Source organism: Heptranchias perlo, chromosome 18, assembly GCF_035084215.1.
Source record: "Heptranchias perlo isolate sHepPer1 chromosome 18, sHepPer1.hap1, whole genome shotgun sequence".
Taxonomy (NCBI): domain Eukaryota; kingdom Metazoa; phylum Chordata; class Chondrichthyes; order Hexanchiformes; family Hexanchidae; genus Heptranchias; species Heptranchias perlo.
The window spans coordinates 18,911,322-18,929,801 of NC_090342.1; the positions used below are offsets into that span (position 1 = coordinate 18,911,322).

At 40.5% G+C, this 18,480-nt stretch overlaps 2 protein-coding genes across 3 annotated transcripts in view; one reads left to right on the forward strand and one right to left on the reverse strand.

The window, feature by feature from the left end:
- mettl25 (methyltransferase like 25) overlaps positions 1 to 10,297 on the reverse strand; it is a 75,201-nt gene extending 64,904 nt beyond the window's left edge. For both annotated transcript variants that reach the window (XM_067999461.1, XM_067999460.1), the window contains exons 1-2: positions 9,805 to 10,297; positions 3,191 to 3,343 (exon numbers count right to left, since the gene is read on the reverse strand). In XM_067999461.1, the coding sequence (XP_067855562.1) occupies positions 3,191 to 3,343; positions 9,805 to 10,006 (355 nt within the window). In that variant the 5' untranslated portion in view covers positions 10,007 to 10,297. The remainder of the gene's footprint in view (positions 1 to 3,190; positions 3,344 to 9,804) is intronic.
- Positions 10,280 to 18,138, forward strand: ccdc59 (coiled-coil domain containing 59). The gene is made up of 4 exons (XM_067999462.1): positions 10,280 to 10,477; positions 13,887 to 14,121; positions 15,536 to 15,614; positions 17,417 to 18,138. Exons 1-4 carry the CDS (start codon positions 10,321 to 10,323, stop codon positions 17,585 to 17,587), a joined length of 642 nt encoding a protein of 213 aa, XP_067855563.1. The 5' UTR covers positions 10,280 to 10,320; the 3' UTR covers positions 17,588 to 18,138.
- The last annotated feature ends 342 nt before the right edge of the window (positions 18,139 to 18,480 follow it).

Here is an 18,480-nt window from a genome sequence, read left to right on the forward strand (position 1 = left end):
GGGGAGCAGCAGAGGGTATTAAAGTTTCTTATATACTTGAAATACAGATGGGGGAAATGCTGTGAATGTGGTGTACATGGACTTTCGTGTACATGGGCTTTTGATGAAGTACCACACAGGAGACTATTGGGGAAGATTAAGGGTTATGGAATTAGGGAAATGATAGCAAACTAGATCAAAAATAAATAATACAAAGAAGAAATCAGACATTCTGAGAGAGGGTTAAAAGTTTGAAATTTGAAAAAGTTCAATAATGACAAATTAGGTCAGAACTTAATTTGTTTGAGATTAAAGGCAAGATGGTCAGATTGGACATCAGATTCTGAAAAAGAGGAGAATTGTGCTTTACAGAATTAACAGAGAAAATAAATGCAAATGATTACAGGACTATAGCACAAGAATTAATGGATCATTTTAATTCTAGAGTGGGGGCTCACTTAAATAATTCATCAAATGGATGGTGATGTGCAACGTATTGCTCATATCATACAGTCACATTTAGATTGGGTCTTGTTTAAAGGGGAAGTTTAAACATTAAAAAATATAATTTTTTAATATTTAATTGCACTGAGCAGCACTTTTGAATTATATGTAAATGTGGCTCCTGATGCTCTCCAGCAAAAACAGTTAGTTTAAGTGTCATACTGAGAGGCCCGTGCCGATAGGTTAAAGGGGACGGTATGCATTTAAGGGGAAGCCAGATAAGCACGAGGGAGAAAGGAATAGAAGGATATACTAATAGGGAGGGAGGAGGCTCGTGTGGAGCATATAAGCCAATTGGCCTATTTCTGTGCTGTTGTTTCGATGTAACTCGATGTTTTAAGCAGGCTATACCAGAAACAGAGTCATTTTGCAACCTTCCACGCACCATTTAAATTTATTGAACTATCCAAAAAAAAGGATATGATTAAATTAGCACCAATAAACAAAGGAACAAGCTCATTTGACAGCATCAAATGGTTATGACACCAGAAATTATAGTCCAATACTATAAGTGTGGGTATTTTTCAGTTTCCGATCTTCACATTTTACAGTATATTTGCCAAAAGTTGTTCAGCTTTTATGTGAATGATCTTTCCCTGTCCTTTTTTAAATGTATTACAACACTTGGAGTACCATGCACAGTTCTGGTCTCCATATTATAAAAAGCATATAGAGGCACCGGAGAAGGTGCAAAAAAGGCTTACAAGGATGATACCAGAACTGAGAGGTTATACCTATCAGGAAAGATTGAACAGGCTGGGGCTCTTTTCTCTAAATACAGAAACAAAGAAAATAAGAGCAGAAGTAGGCCATTTGGCCCTTCGAGCCTGCTCCGCCATTCAATATGATTATGGCTGATCTTTATCTCAATACCATATTCCCACTCTTTTCCCAAACCCCTTGGTACCTTTTGTGTCTAGAAATCTATCTAGCTCCTTCTTAAATATATTCAGTGACTTGGCCTCCACAGCCTTATGTGGTGAAGAAATTGCTCCTCATCTCATTCCTAAATGTCCTACCCCGTATCCTGAGACTGTGACCCCTCATTCTGGACCCCCCAGCCAGGGGAAACATCCTCCCTGTATCCAGTCTGTCTAGCCCTGTCAGAATTTTATATGTTTCAATGAGATCCCCTCTCATTCTTCTAAACTTGAGTGAATAGGGGCCTAGTCAACCAATCTCTCCTCTTACGACAGTCCTGCCGTCCCAGGAATCAGTCTGGTGAACCTTCGCTGCACTCCATGTATGGCAAGTATATCCTTTCTTAGGAAAGGAGACCAAAACTGCACACAATAATCCAGGTGTGGTCTCACCAAGGCCCTGTATAACTGCAGTAAGACATCCTTGCTCCTGTACTCAAATCCTCTTGCAACGAAGGCCAACATACCATTTGCCTTCCTAACTGCTTGCTGCACCTGCATGTTTGCTTTCAGTGACTGGTGTACAAGGACGCCCAGGTCCCTTTGTATATCAATATTTCCCAATCCATCACCATTTAAATAACACTCTGCCTTTCTGTTTTTCCTTCCGAAGTGGATAACTTCACATTTATCCACGTTATACTGCATCTGCCATGTATTTGCCCACTCACTCAACTTGTCTAAATCGCCTTGAAGCCTCTTTGCATCGTCCTCACAACTCACGATCCCACCTAGTTTTGTTTCATCAGCAAACTTGGAAATATTACATTTGGTTCCCTCATCCAAATCAATGATATATATTGTGAATAGCTGGGGCCCAACACTGATCCCTGCGGTACCCCACTAGTCACCTCCTGCCACCCCAAAAAAGACCCATTTATTCCTACTCTCTGTTTCCTGTCTGCTAACCAATTTTTAATCCATGCCAATATATTACCGCCAATCCCATGTGCTTTAATTTTGCACACTAACCTCTTATGTGGGACTTCATCAAAGGCCTTCTGAAAATCCAAATAAACCACAAATCACTGGTTCTCCCTTATCTATTCTACCAGTTACATCCTCAAAAAACTCCAGTAGGTTTGTCAAACACAATTTCCCTTTCATAAATCCATGTTGACTTTGTCTAATCCCATTGATATTTTCCAAGTGTCCTGTTATCACATCCTTTATAATAGACTCTAGCATTTTCCCTACTGCTGATGTTAAGCTAACCAGTCTGTAGTTCCCTGTTTTCTCTCTCCTTCCTTTTTTAAATAGTGGGGTTACATTTGTCACCCTCCAATCTGCAGGAACTGTTTCATAATCTATAGATTCTAGAAAAGAGAAGGCTGAGGGGTGACCTAATAAAAGTCTTTAAGATTATGAAAGGGTTTGATAGGGTAGACGTAGAGAAGATGTTTCCATTTGTGGAGGAGACCAAAACTAGGGGCCATAAATATAAGAAAGTCACTAATAAATCTAATAGGGAATTCAGGAGAAACTTCTTTACCCAGAGAACAATTACAATGTGCAAACTACAACAAGGAGTAGTTGAGGCGAATAGCATAGATTCAATTAAGGGGAAGCTCAATAAACACGTGAGGGAGAAAGGAATAGAAGGTTAAGCAGATAGGGTTATGTGAAGGGGGGGGGGCAGTGGGAGGAGGCTGATGTGGAGCCTAATGCCTGGCATAGACCGAATGGCTTGTTTCTGTGCTGTACATTCTATGTAATTCCATGTAATATGTGCTGTAGTCCACATTCCATTAAAAAAACACTCAATACAGAACCTATGATTTCCACACCTTTTTGTTTGTCTCCCCACACCTCCTGCAGCAGGTCATCCAGCAGTGTGCACACTCCAAGGTTTGGCAGAGAATGATCTTGAGTGACTCTCATGTAGGCAGCCACATCTCGAAGTTTTTGGGACTGGTCCCATACGGAGACACCTATTCCTTCTGGTCATGAATAAAGAAAATGTTTAAGTAATATCTAAATCTGACCTCTAATTACTGGTGCTTACCATTATGGCCTAGAACAGAAAAAGTAAAATCTTAAAAAAAAGTTTCTTAATTCTTTGAGCACACAGAATCCATAATGGCTTTCAAAGTACCAAATACACATTTCTGCTACACAGGAGTCTGAAAAAAAATCTTTACGTACCTAATGGAGATTATAAAGTACAGGTCACTAAAAAACTTTAGAGGCAATTTCAAAGGCACTAAGAGTGGTTTTAGTGCTCAGCGTGAAATACCCTATAATATTATTAAAACAAACATTTGACGAAATTGACAATATTTTGGATTAACCAATTTCAGTGAATACTTGCTTCTTATAACTCATTAGTGCATGTGAGAGGGGGACATGAAGCTAACTGACACTAACGGGCAGGAAGTTTCTCAGGAAGTCTGCAAATTATTCCCAATCAAAGCATAAATGGATGATGAAAGGAAGGAAGGAAGGAGGTGGATTTTGCCCCAAAATGGTAAAATGTGGGGACTTTTTTTAAAAATGTATTCATTAGGATACAGTCTCACTAAAGAATAACTCAACAAAATGTAAATTTTAAAAAATAAATCATAATGCGGTCTGTACTTCTTCAAATCAATTTTTAAAAGCATTTATTTGTTTTTAAGTGGATATTTTAAGTCCATCATGGTGAAAGAGTCATGAGCTGATTGGTGAAACAATTTTTTTATATCCAGTGTCAGTAGCAAGACTCATCCACATATATTTTCACTGCCCAAACAATATACCTATAACTGAACAACAGGGATCAGAAGAGCATCCCTTACTTTGGCTTGGAATTTGCTAGAAATCTTCGGCGTAACTACAGCATAAAAGCGTCATTTTTCCCAAAAAAATGTATATATAACTGATTTACACTAGTTTTATGCTGAAACATCGCTAAGTGCGAATTTCCACAATCCAAGATACATCCGACGAAACCGCCTGCCACTCATTTACGTAGCTCCATGCAAAAGATTAGCTCATGCGAGTTTCCTAGAGTTATGCAAATAATGCGCTGACGTAGATTTAAGACCAAAAATTTAAGCACAGCTCAGCCTGACGTCACCTGATATCAGTGTAACTTAGATTTCTGAAGTTGCATGGGTGATTTTCTTGGCAATTTAAAACATTTTTTTATTGAGACCTGCACTATACTTAACCAAACTGCTGACATTCTTAGTGCACCCGACATTTTTCAGACCCCTTCCACTCCCAACTCCACTCCCCGTTCAGGAGGACTAAGCAGCTTTTAAGAATGGACAGGTCAAGGAAGATTCGAGCAAGAGCCCATGAAGATATCTTGTACACTTAATTTTAATGATGCTGCCTGGCAATGAAACAGTTAAAACTAAAATGCTGCAATAACCTGTGCTTAGCATAGCTGCTGTAGTCCTATGTAATGTCTTTAAAAGAACTTAGTAAGAATGCTTTGTTAAGATAAGCTGCTCATGGTGGACCAGCCTTCTCTTAGTCACTTTGGCTCTGGACAATACCAGTCTCTTAAAGAATTTAGTCTGTTGAGATAAGCCACTCATGGCGGATCGACTTTGTCCCCCCTCCAGTCTAAACTCATCAAGCTGACAATAGCCAATCAACCTTATCTTCCCTGACCTTGTTATGTTGGAAAAACATCACATTTCAAGGCTCCAGGTGCAAGTGTCAGGGTCACCGATTACAAGACCAGTATAAGTACAGTTGATTGTAAGAGGTCAGTAGTAGAGGTAAAGCTACAGAGGAGAAGAAAATATTGGTTGGGTTATGGCGCTACTCAAGAAGGGAACGGGGTAATATCTTTCTGTTCTTATAACTATTGTCCGACCATTGTATTTGTCTTAATTTGTGCTTGGTTTGATCACCTCAATAAAGAAACTCATCACCACCCATGTGTTAGAGTTGGATTTATTACAAGCTGGAATGGCCTTCCCAATGGACGTACCTCTCTTCTATATATGATGTGGAGATGCCGGTGATGGACTGGGGTTGACAATTGTAAACAATTTTACAACACCAAGTTATAGTCCAGCAATTTTATTTTAAATTCACAAGCTTTCGGAGATTTTCTCCTTCCTCAGGTAAATGTTTCAAGATCTCCTTGAAGCCTACGCATTTATACATATTGAATAATACATGGTGTTTACAGACTGCCTCTGCAACTGCCCGTTGCCTATATAGTAATATAATATATAGTATATATAGTAATAGAAAAGGAATATAGTAATAGAAAAGGAAGAAGAGCAGCAGAAGGAGGAGGCTTTAAGAATGAGTTGCCATGGCAGAAGAGACTGACAGAGTAGTCATTACACAGCAAAACAACCAAACCTGAAGCTACATCTGGTAGGGATATTAACCTCAAAGGTAATTCTGAATAATTCACACTTTAACAATGTTAACAATGGCTTTTTAACACAAGTTTTGGATGCTGCCTAAAATGACACCATGGCGCAAATTAACCTTTGTTACTCGACATAGCAATGGAACCACTGCCTTTTTCAGTTGCATTTAGAAATGAGAACCTAAACCAGAAATAGGTTCCTCTCCAGTAGGCCTGGTGATAAAATGTCAGTGATCACAACTGTGAGTTCAAACCCAGATTTAACTGAGTTTTGGTGGTTCTTGCCAGACCAGCAAATGATGCGGTGTTGCTACTGTGAAGGATCAGAATCCTCTATTTCACATTCCACACACACAAATTTCCTGAATTTACAAAAAGGTCCACTAAACAGCAATGGAGACACAAACTACAGTCTTTATTTTACACATTCCCACGAGGGGGAAAGGAAGGGCATCCAAAGTTAGAGTTCCCTGGATGAATAAAGATATAGAGATTAAAATGAAACAAAAAAAAGGAGACTTATGACAAATGTAAGGGTAATAATACAGTAGAGAACCAAGCTAAATACAGAAATTACAGAGGAGATCTAAAAAAGGGAATAAGAGGGGCAAAGAGAGAGAATGAGAATAGATTAGCAGTTAACGCAAAAGGGAATCCAAAAGTCTTTTATGAACATAAAAATAGTAAAAAGGCAGTCAAAGGAAGCCCAATTAGGGACCAAAGAGGAGATCTTCTTGTGGAGGCAGAAGGTATGGCTGAGGTACTTTGCATCAGTCTTCACTAGAGAAGAGGACGCTGCCAATGTAGCAGTAAATGAGGAGGTAGTAGTGATACTGGACAGGATAAAAATAGAGGAGGTACTTAAAAGGTTGGCAATACTCAAAGTGGAATAGTCACCCGGTCCGGATGGGATGCATCCTAAATTACTGAGGAAAGTAAGGGTGGAAATTGCGGAGGTGCTGGCCACAATCTTCCAATCCTCCTTAGATATAGGGGCGGTGCCAGAGGACTGAAGAATTGCAAATGTTACACCCCTGTTCAAAAAATGGGAGAAGGATAAACCTGGCAGGTACAGGCCAGTCAGCCTAATGTCAGTGGTGGGGGAACTTTTAGAGACAATAATCTGGGACAAAATTAATTGGCACTTGGAAAAGTATGGGCTAATAAATGAAAGTCAGCACAGATTTGTTAAAGGCAAATTGTGTTTTACTAACTTGTTTGAATTCTTTGATGAAGTAACGGAGAGGGTTGATGAGGATAGTGCAGTTGATGTTGATGGACTTTCTAAAGGTGTTTGGTGAAGTACCACATGATAGAATTGTTAGCAAAATTGAAGCCCATAGGATTAAAGGGACAGTGGCAGCGTGGATATGAAATTGGCTAAGGGACAGAAAACAGAGAGTAGTGATGAACGGATGTTTTTCAGACTGGAGGGAAGTTTACAGTGGTGTTCCCCTGGGGTCGATATTAGGACCACTGCTCTTTTTGATATATATTAATGACCTGGACTTGGGTATACTTGGAATAATTTTAAACTTTGCAGATGACACGAAACTCGGAAATGTAAACAATGAGGAGGATAGTAACAGACATCAGGAGGGCATAGACAGACTGGTGAAATGGACAGACACATGGCAGATGAAATTTAACGCAGAAAAGTGTGAAGTGATACATTTTTCGTAGGAAGAATGAGGAGAGGCAATATAAACTAAATAGTACAATTTTAAAGGGGGTGCAGGAACAGAGAGACCTGGGGGTAAATGTACACAAATCTTTGAAGATGGCAAGACAAGTTGAGAAGGTTGTTAAAAAAGCACATGGGTTCCTTGGCTTTATTAATAGAGGTTTAGAGTACAAAAGCAAGGAAGTTATGCTAAAGCTTTTAAAAACACTGGTTAGGCCTCAGCTGGGGCATTGTGTTCAATTCTGGGCACCACACTTTAGGAAGATGTCAAGGCCTTAGAGAGGGTGCAGAAGAGATTTACTAAAATGGTACCAGGGATAATTATGTGGAGTGACTGGAGAATCTGGGGTTGCTCTCCTTAGAGCAGAGAGGGTTAAGAGGAGATTTGATAGGGGTGTTCAAAATCATGAATGATTTTGATAGAGTAAAATAAGGAGAAACTGTTTCCAGTGGCAGAAGGGTTGGTAACCAGAGGACACAAATTTAAGATGATTGGCAGAAGAACCAGAGGCGACATGAGGGGGAAACAAATTTATACAGAGAGTTGTTATGATCTGGAATGCACTACCTGAAAGGCTGGTGGAAGCAGATTCAATAGTAACTTTCAAAAGGGAATTGGATAAATACTTGAAGGGGAAAAAATTTACAGGGCTATAGGGAAAGAGCAGGAGAGTGGGACTAATTTGATAGCTCTTACAAAGAGCTGGCACAGACATGATGGGCCAAATGGCCTGCTTCTGTGCTGTATCATTCTATGATTCTGTATCAACAGTTGTAACACAAATGAGCAACAATTGGTGGCACTGCATTTGCGCTTGGTTTACCGTCCGGTGCAGACAGTTGAACTCCTCAGGAAGTTTTGGCGTAAGTTCCCATCAGCAAGATAGCGAAATTTTGGCGCAATTTCTGCGTAAATGCAATCCAGGACCTATACCAGTAACTGAACAGCAGGAGTCAGAAGAGCAGCCACACTGCACCTTTATGGCATCTCTATTTCCAGGCAGGCATCCTTGTAGCTTCTCTGAGTGAGACAGGTAACTGATATTGTAGATTTTCCCATTGGCCGCTGGTAACCTTTTTAAACAGGTGAGACACAGCTATGTATGCCTAACTAAGCCCAGCGTGTTACTATCGCAATGGGCCCTTCACGCACGTGCAATGTGTTTTATATTCTTGTCCTTAGCTACCTTTCAAGAAAACAAGGTCAACGAAAAGAGCAAGAGGGGAATCAGTAAACAGATGGGAGGAGAAAAAGCCAATAACCACTTTGAGAAGCCGATTCCTTTCCTTGAACTCGTTTTTCTCAGTATGCACATCGTAAACTTCCATCTCTCCCCCTAATCTCACAGCCCAGACCTCTCTCTGGCTCTGGCCCCATTATTCCAGCTCTGAGCCAACCTGCCGCTCACCTGGCAGCCCTTCTTGTGGAATCCCACCACCACCATGTGGAGCACGGCCCTGCCACTTGGCTCCATCCTGCTCACCCAGAGCTCGAGCTACTGCCGACAGCGACAATGACTCCCCACTCGTGTGTGTACAGGCACAAAATTCTAGGTGAGGTAGTGCCTCATTCACCTCATCCGCTGAGCTGCCTCTGGATTTTCACCAACCAGGAACTGCACTGAGACTGTTCAAACTCCCTGTCATGCAACACTCTTAAAACTGTGACAATGTTGAAACTCTCATGCAATCATCCTGGCTCAATTTGACCCCATACGGCAATGGTGGAAAATAGCGGTCAGCCTTATCTCAGTGGTAGCAATCTTGCCTGAGTCAGAAGGTTGTGGGTTCAATCCCCACTTCAAAGACTTAAGCACATAATCTAGGCTGACCTATCAGTGCAGTAGTGAGGGAGCTCTGCACTGTTGGAGGTGCCATCTTTTGAATGGGACATTAAACCGAGGCCCCGTCTGCTCTCTCAGGTGGAAGTAAAAGATCCCATGGCACTATTTGAAGTAGAACAGGGGAGTTCTCCCCGGTGTCCTGGCCAAAATTTATCCCTCAACCAACACTCTATAAAAAGACGATCTGGTCATTTATTTCATTCCTGTTTGTTCGACCTTGCTGTGCGCAAATTGGCTGCTGCGCTACCTACATTATAACAGTGACTACACTTCAAAAAGTACTTCCATGGCTGTAAAGCGCTTTGGGGCACCCTGAGGTCGTGGAAGCCGTTCTAGAAATGCAAGTTCTTTCATCATCTGGTATCCCAAAACTAGGGGCAATATTGAACAAAAAGACGTGGACCTGTCTAGATTTTCATCAGTGGAATGATAAAATCCAGATGTATGCTCAGCCTCTCGTGGAGATTGGGGAGGGGGTTGTACAGATTATTAACATTACTGCCAGTGCTGCTCATTTTACTGATTGTCACTTGATCCAACCCTTCTTACCCGTTGTGCTTCCACCCTGCTGACAGCGGAGTCGTGAGATCACGGTTTCAGGTGGCACGGCCACAAACTCATTCCAAACGTCTTTGGTATAAAAATCAACTGTGTGCACGTTTGCTATTCTGAGGTAAATGTCCAGGAACTCGGTGAGACATTTGATTTTGCTCTTCACCAGGTCTAAACCCACGTCACTGGCGAGCAGCATTTTGTGAATGGGCTCGCGCTCCCGATGGAAAATAACCCGAAAGGAGACATTTACGGGGGCAGTGGCTCCAAAGGCCCAAGGCCGGGGAGGGTGGGCGATGTTGTCATTGAATCGGTAAGAATAGTCACAGAATCTTCCACTGATATATAATTTTAAAAACCCGACACAGCGAAACGGGCAGCTTTAGATCGTGAACAGCGGCCACGTGCACATTGTCCAAACCGCGGAAGACGGCGGCCCGGTTTGACCTCCCCCGCCTGCCGTCGCCATGTTGTGATCAGTCGCACGTTGATGACCTCACCGGCCGAAGGAAAATGGCGCCGAGCAACAGGTGGCGGGAGAGCGGCAGCGTTTCCTCTAAGGGGAAGCGTTCGAAGGGCCCGGCTCCTGGAAACGGTGCACGGATTTCAAAACAAAAGCACCAGTGGAAGGCCGATCATTTTAAGAAGGGCTGGGGCAGTGTTAAAGAAGGTGAGGACTAGACTTGTGCTTAACGGCTCGTTTTGCTGCAGCCCTGGGCTGAGTGATTAGAAACATAGGAATTTGCTGGATGTGAAAAAAAGACCGAAGTCCATCCAGTTCGCCTCCTACCAGCCTGGTAATCGCAGGGTAAAACGATAATGGAGTTGTTGAGTAATCAATCTCTATCAATTAGCGTACAGGTTAACGATTTGGACTTGGGATTTGGAAGTACAATTTCAAAATTTTGTGGACAGCACCAAATTGGGGGTGTAGTTAATACAAAGGAGAAGTGTGTCAAAATGCAAGAGGACGTTAATAAACTTGCAGAATGGGTGTGTAATTGGCAAATGAATTTCAATATAGATAAGTGTGAGGTAGTGTAATTTGGTAGGAAGAGTAAAGAAGCCACATACTGCTTGGATAATAATTGTTTATGGGTACAGATACACAAATCACTAAAAATAGCGACACGGGTTATTAAGGCCATAGAAAAGGCAAACCAAGTACTGGAATTCATTTTTAGAGGGATAGAATTGAAAAGCGGAGAAATTATGTTAACCTTGGTTAGACCACACTTGGAGTACTGTGAACAGTTCAGGTCTCCATATTATAAAAAGGATATAGAGGCATTGGCGAAGGTGCAAAAAAGAGGATGATACCTTAATTGAGAGGATATACTTATCAATAAAGGCTGAAGAGGCTGTGGCTCCAGAAAAAAAGGCTGAAGGGTGACCTGATAGAGGTCTTTAAGATAATGATAGGGTAGTAGTCGAGAAAATGTTTCCACTTGTGGGGGAGTCCAGAACTAGAGGTCATAAATATAAGATAGTCACTAATAAATCCCATAGGGAATTTAGGAGAAACTTCTTTACCCAAAGAGTGGTAAGAATATGGAACGTGGTACCACAAGGAGTAGTTGAGACAATGAGCATAGATGCATTTAAAGGAAAGCGAGATAAGCACACAAGTGAGAAAGGAATAGAAGGGTATGCTGATGGGGTTAGATGAAGTAGGGAGGCAGGAGGCTCGTGTGGAGCAAAAACACCGGCATAGACCAGTTAGGCCGAATGGCCTGTTTCTTTGCAGGAGACTTGACATAACTCGATGTACAACAGACCCCCAGACTTGGCATGAGGAAACCCACCAGTGTGGAGAGCTTTGGGTCCCATAGGTCCAAAGTCACCTGCTCCTCCCAACCATTCACCTCCTTAGTAACTCACCCAAAAAACCATTTTCACCCGTGAGCGTTGACAACGAATGTTTGCAGACTATTTCATTGGTCACCCCAGTTGAGTCCAATCCTACCCCCACACTTATTAGCACTGTTCCACCAGATAGCAGCCAGGAGCAAGAAACTTGGATAATTTTGTTTCCCACCGCTCCCCCCCCCCCCCCCTTCTCTTTAGCATGGGGGCCCCTTTGCTGGTTTAGCTAAAATAACCTAACTTACACAGACAAGAGCACCTGAACATTCCTGGTCTTTATAGCTCGGATTCTTAAAGGGCAGGGAAGCTACCTACTATGTCATCACAGGACCTTCTATGTAACACACAGACAGATGCATTGAGAGGATATGAATTAGTTTTACAGAGCATAATTAAAGTGAGTTGTAGGTAGGTTTCTCCCAAAACTAGCTTTTGACTGGGTAGTTTGGCTTTTACATAAGAACATAAGAACATAAGAAATTGGAGCAGGAGTAGGCCAATCGGCCCCTCGAGCCTGCTCCGCCATTCAATAAGATCATGGCTGATCTGATCCCAACCACAAATCTAAAGAACACAAGAAGTCGGAGCAGGACCCGGCCACATAGCCCCTGGGCCCTCTCCGCCACCCACAGGGCATTGACCGATCCGAACTCAGCTTCATGTCCAATTTCCTGCCCGCTCCCCATAACCCCTAATTCCCTTTACTTCTAGGAAACTGTCTATTTCTGTTTTAAATTTATCTAATGATGTAGCTTCCACAGCTTCCTGGGGCAGCAAATTCCACAGACCGACCACCCTCTGAGTGAAGAAGTTTCTCCTCATCTCAGTTTTGAAAGAGCAGCCCCTTATTCTAAGATTATGCCCCCTAGTTCTAGTTTCACCCATCTTTGGGAACATCCTTACTGCATCCACCCGATCAAGACCCTTCACAATCTTATATGTTTCAATAAGATCGCCTCTCATTCTTCTGAACTCCAATGAGTAGAGTCCCAATCTACTCAACCTCTCCTCATATGTCCGCCCCCTCATCCCCGGAATTAACCGAGTGAACCTTCTTTGTACTGCCTCGAGAGCAAGTATGTCTTTTCTTAAGTATGGAGACCAAAACTGTATGCAGTATTCCAGGTGCGGTCTCACCAATACCTTATATAACTGCAGCAATACCTCCTTGTTTTTATATTCTATCCCCCTAGCAATAAAAGCCAACATTCCGTTGGCTTTCTTGATCACCTGCTGCACCTGCATACCAACTTTTTGATTTTCTTGCACTAGGACCCCCAGATCCCTTTGTACTGCAGTACTTTCCAGTCTCTCGCCATTAAGAAAATAACTTGCTCTCTGATTTTTCCTGCCAAAGTGCATAACCTCACATTTTCCAATATTATATTGCATCTGCCAAATCTCCGCCCACTCACCCAGCCTGTCTATATCCCCTTGCAGGTTTTTTATGTCCTCCTCACTCTCTACTTTCCCTCCCATCTTTGTATCATCTGCAAATTTTGATATGTTGCACTCGGTCCCCTCCTCCAAATCGTTAATATAGATTGTTAATATAGATTGTTAATATAGATCTATTGTTGAAAAAATGGACATCAAAAGTCTGGTTTTCAAACTAAAAGTATGCATTCCCCATACTCTATGGAGTAAGTTTCCATCCGCTTGCATAGCCTTGATTGCCAGATGTGCATATTGTGAATTTGGGGTGTGACGATGAATTTGTGTTTCCTGCTACTTAAAACATAGATAATTTTATAAAATTAAAAGCATTTTTTAAGGTCACGTTGAAGCATGCTTCCCTCATTTTACCCTTCACTTATTTACTTGATGCTTTTTATTTTGCTGCTTGTTCTCCCAGTCCATCCACATTCTGTTCAAACTGCAGAGATGGACTGTATAACCCACAGCAACTGCCACTTAGAATACCAAATTGTTGGTTGCACAAAAAAGTACTACTTAAAAATATTAGCAATTAATCTTTTGTTCCTATTAATTTTTGTGTGGGTACCATGAGTTAATTATGAAATTGTGAAATTATGTGTTGCTATGATGTGCTCCCATGTTTCTAATTACCTTTTGGGAAACAGTAAGATGTCACATTCATTTTATAAATGGTTACATGATGACCTATTCAAAGTGAGTATAAATCCAATATTGCTATCGATTTGATGCTTGAGTCTAGTTTTTGATAAGGTTCTAATATTGTTCACTTACAGGGCAAGGTTTTGCTTTCCAGCGAAAGGAAAAGATTAAGCATGAGTACAAGAAATTGCTGAGAAAAGAAAAGAAAGCTCAACATCCTCCAGAAGTACATCATACCGAGGATTACCCAGATCATTTGCGCCACCTGTATCTGGCTGAAGAAGAACTGCTTAAGAAACAATCAAAGAAAGCTAAAGATAACCGAATTTTAACAGATCAACCAGATTCTCAAGCAGGAGGGACAAAAAAGTAGGAGATTTTGAACATTCTTTCAAAAATTGTGAAATTAATTTGAAAAGAAAGAAGGGACTTATTTTTATATCGAGTCTTTCACAACCTCAGGGTGTCCCAAAGCATTTCACAACCAGTTAAATACTTTTGAAGTGTAGTCACCGTTGTAATGTAGGAATAGTTTGTTTGATTGTTAGTTTAACCACTAGCATCTAAAAATTGGCTGTTAGTGGTTAGTAGTAACATATCATGGTGTTCACGTATTACTTCGCACAGTGAGTTAAACATGCCTGGAAGTTCCCATCCCAAGTACAGAATATGGTATTTGCCCAAATTGAAAGACATCTGCTACAAATGGGCCCATTCCACCAATCTATCTAAAGCAAAGGCTGATTCATTAATTCGATCTAAATGACTTAACCTGTATACATTTTTGTGTCATCTGCAAATTTATAAATAGTTCTTCGACCACATAAGTTAGGACACTGAATATTTTCCATTTTGGGAGTCTGGAGGAGGACTTAGATAAATTAGTCAAGCATCAGGTATGTGTCAAATACAGTTCAATATAAATAAATGTAAAGTACTTTTGGAAAAAAGAACAGAGACTGAAAATAGAACCCAAATATTAAAATTTGCTGGAGCTGAGGAACCGAAAGATCTGGGGCAACTGCTAAGATTTTTAAAAAGAAGATAGTATATAGAGAAAAACATAAAAAGGGCAAATGGAATTCTGGATTTTATTTATAGAGACACTGAATACAGAAGCAATGAGGTGATGAAGAATCTGTGCAATGTTATTGGAGTACTGTGTGCAGTTCTAGGCACCCTCTTACAGAAAGCACATTAAAGCCATGGAAAAGATGCAACATGAACTCACTAGAAAGGTACCATGGATGACAGGATCTAATGAGAGGCTTGAGAAGCTGTATTCACTAGAACAGAAATGGTTAAGGGAGATCTATTAGAAGTTTTCAGAATTTTGAAAGGGTTTCAGAGGGTAAATAGTAAAAGAACTTTTGGTGAATAGATAACTAGTGGCATAAACTTAAGATTAGTATTAGAATCATAAAGGAAAGGATTTTTTCATGCAAGAGTTATTAGATTATGGCTATTTGAAGCTAAATCACTCCCAACATTTAAAATGCAATAAGATAAACACTTATGGAGAAAACAGATGAGATTAGAATAGATAACTGATGTGGAGCTAGCAGAATGGGACAGATGGCATCCATCTGCTGAAATTTCCATGATTCTGTAATTGAGCTGTGGCTCTGTGTGTCAAAGCTGTGAAATTGCAGTGTTGACTTCAATCACATCATTATAAATGAGTACGTTCTGGAAGATAAATCTGCTGTGATGCCTCGCTGCTGAAGATACTTACCAAAACGCAAATGATATCCTGTGCATTCATTGCATTTTATGATTTTAGGAAAAAGAATAAGTCATCATATCAAAAAACTAAAGAGGAATATGAAAAAATACAGGCAGAGCATATAAAGCAGAAAGAGGTAAGTTTCCTGCAGTATGTTTTTGGAATTGAAATGTGATTCTATGAGATCTATTAGATTATTTCTAATGGCATATATTGTAGTTTTAGAAATGCAAATTGTATACAAGAGTACATACTTCAAGATTTTAATGTGTGGCGTCAATGACAAACTTTCATTGCTATAAACAGCAAGGATTTAGTGAAATAATTAAATGATAATTAGAAATGGAATTTGAATGTTCTGAATTAACCAGCAATATTTTTATTTGCAGTTCAAATATATAAGAACATAAGAAATAGGAGTAGGCCATATGGCCCCTCAAGCCTGCTCCGCCATTCAATAAGATCGTGCCTGATCTTCTACCTCGACTCCAGTTTTCCTGCCCTATCCCCAAATTCCCCTAGTATCCACAATGTACGGACTTAAAGTTCTGGTGCTGAAAAATGATTTTGTACATTCTGATTGCAAAAATGAATCTATTAATGTCTGCTGAAAGAAAGTAGTCAATACCGTAACTAATGTAGTCAACAAAATATTTTCTTTATGTATAAATGTGGCCCTGCATTGTAGTCTGGCAAATCTCCTTTGCACCCTTTCCAAGGCCTTGACATCCTTTCTAAAGGGTGGTGCCCAGAATTGGACACAATACTCCAGCTGAGCCTTAAACAGTGATTTATAAAGGTTTAGCATAACTTCCTTACTTTTGTACTCTATGCCTTTATTTATAAAGCTAAGGATCCCATATGCTTTTTTAACAGTCTTATCAACTTGTCGTGTCTCCTCCAAAGATTTGAAGACCACCCCCCCTCAGATCTCTCTCTTCCTAAACCCTCTTCAGAATGGTACCATTTAGTTTATATTGCCTCTCCTCATTCTTCTATCTAAAACGCATCACTTCACACTTCTGTGCATTAAATTTCATTTATGCCCATTTCACCAGTCAGTCCATGTCCTCCTGAAGTCTGTTACTATCCTCCTCACTGTTTACTACTTTTCATAACATTTTGTTGTTGCCCATATCTACAACTACTTAATACCATTTCTACCCCCTTGTCCCATCTAATCATCTACTCCTATGAGGTGCTCCCCAAATAAAATGAGGTTAAGTGGTGCGTGGCTGAGATGGTCCCTTGGAGCCTGTGCCAAAGAATCCAGCTGGCAGCTTTCTATTGCAATGGCAAGGGGTGGCAAGTCCATGCCTGAAGCTCCCTCATGTAGGCATTGGAGGGGACCTTAAGGCAGAAAGCCCAGTGCAACACTCCATACTGCAATGATGACAGATGGATTCCCTGCCTCTTCTTCCTTCCTCCTCCCCCTAACCAAGTTCTATGTAGATTAAGGCAGAATAGAAATTAGCTCACACTGAGAAAATAACATACTTATTCAGGTTGAACCTGGAGAAGCTCTCAAATTCAATTCCCATTATTGCCCTACTGCCAATGGCTGTCTGACACACTGACGACATCTGCCATATAACTCAGATTGATCTGTGCCAACTCACCTGTGCCTGGAAGTTCATAAAACTATAGTAACACAGGTAAAAAGATCCAGTGTACATCAACATTGCTACAACAGGTCGCCATAACTGATATCACTGCCCAGAAATGGCCATCAGTAAACTATTATTTAAGACTCACTCTCCATCACTGTGAATTATGCCCATATGCTGTGCCAATGAAGTGTGAGTGTGTTGTATCTGAGAGTAATTGCAAAGGATTATCAGAAATTTCTTTAATCCCATTGAATTAATAATTAATGTTCCAGAGTTTATCTATTCTAAGTGTACTTATTAACTTCTTTCTAATTTTTTTTTTAAAAAGGCGGCTGAGAAAAGTCAACGAGAAAAAGAAGAGGCTCAGAGGAAATACAAGGAGCAAAAACTAGAGAAGTACAGAATACTCAGCAAAAAAACAAAAAAAGGACAACCAAACCTGAATATACAGATTGAATACCTGCTTAAGAAAATACAAGAGAGTCAGGGCACTAAATGAGATCACATACAACCGATCTCATCATTGGCACTATTTTGATCTCTTGTGTATCTCATTTTGTTAGTGCCTAAAAATTCTCATTTAATTGCCATTGGTCCCTGAACTTGAGTAACTGTAATATTGCATACAGCTTGACTCCTGATACTCCTAGAAAAATTGTTCACTTTTAAGGATCAGTGTAGATGCAGATCCCAGGTGGTCGGTGTAATTGGTCCAGTGCAAACAAGGTGCAAATCGAACATGACAAAAGTACACCTGGAAAAATACGTTGTCCATTTGTAGTCTTGAAATATAACTCGCTCTGCTCATCAAAATAGCCTGCTTGAACTTTGAAATGTACAGAATATGACATTTTGTGTTTGTAAGTTTTGAAGTATTCACTTTAAATATTTAACCTAAAGGAGCGATGATTTCTCTAGCCCTTTTGAGGCCTTGCTCAAGGAGTCTTTTCCTATGGAAAGTATTATTGATTTTGTTTTTAAAAATGACCAGTGGGTGTGGGGAATTCTCTTTAGTTATCCGATATTAAACTATTTGAGATATGATACAAATTTTGTTAATCTTTCTTGTGTTTGTCAAGTTGAATTATGTCAATGTTGGCATAGTGCATTTGAAAGTCAGCTTTACCATGGCTAGATGCAGAGTGCGGTTCCCTTTGCTGTACCCAAAAGTGTAATTTAGCCCCAACCTCAGAGCATCCCCCTAGTGCACTAGTCTGAATTTTCCCATTTCCCATCCTTGCAACTCTGCTGATTGAGATTGCCAATTTGAACTGAACTGTAGCCAGTTCTTTTGCTGTGGGTTAGTGTCTACTAAGAACTGAATAAGACCATTCAAACTCATCTTGTATAGAACCCTTACAGCCCCAAAAGACTTCCATTCCATCCATCTGG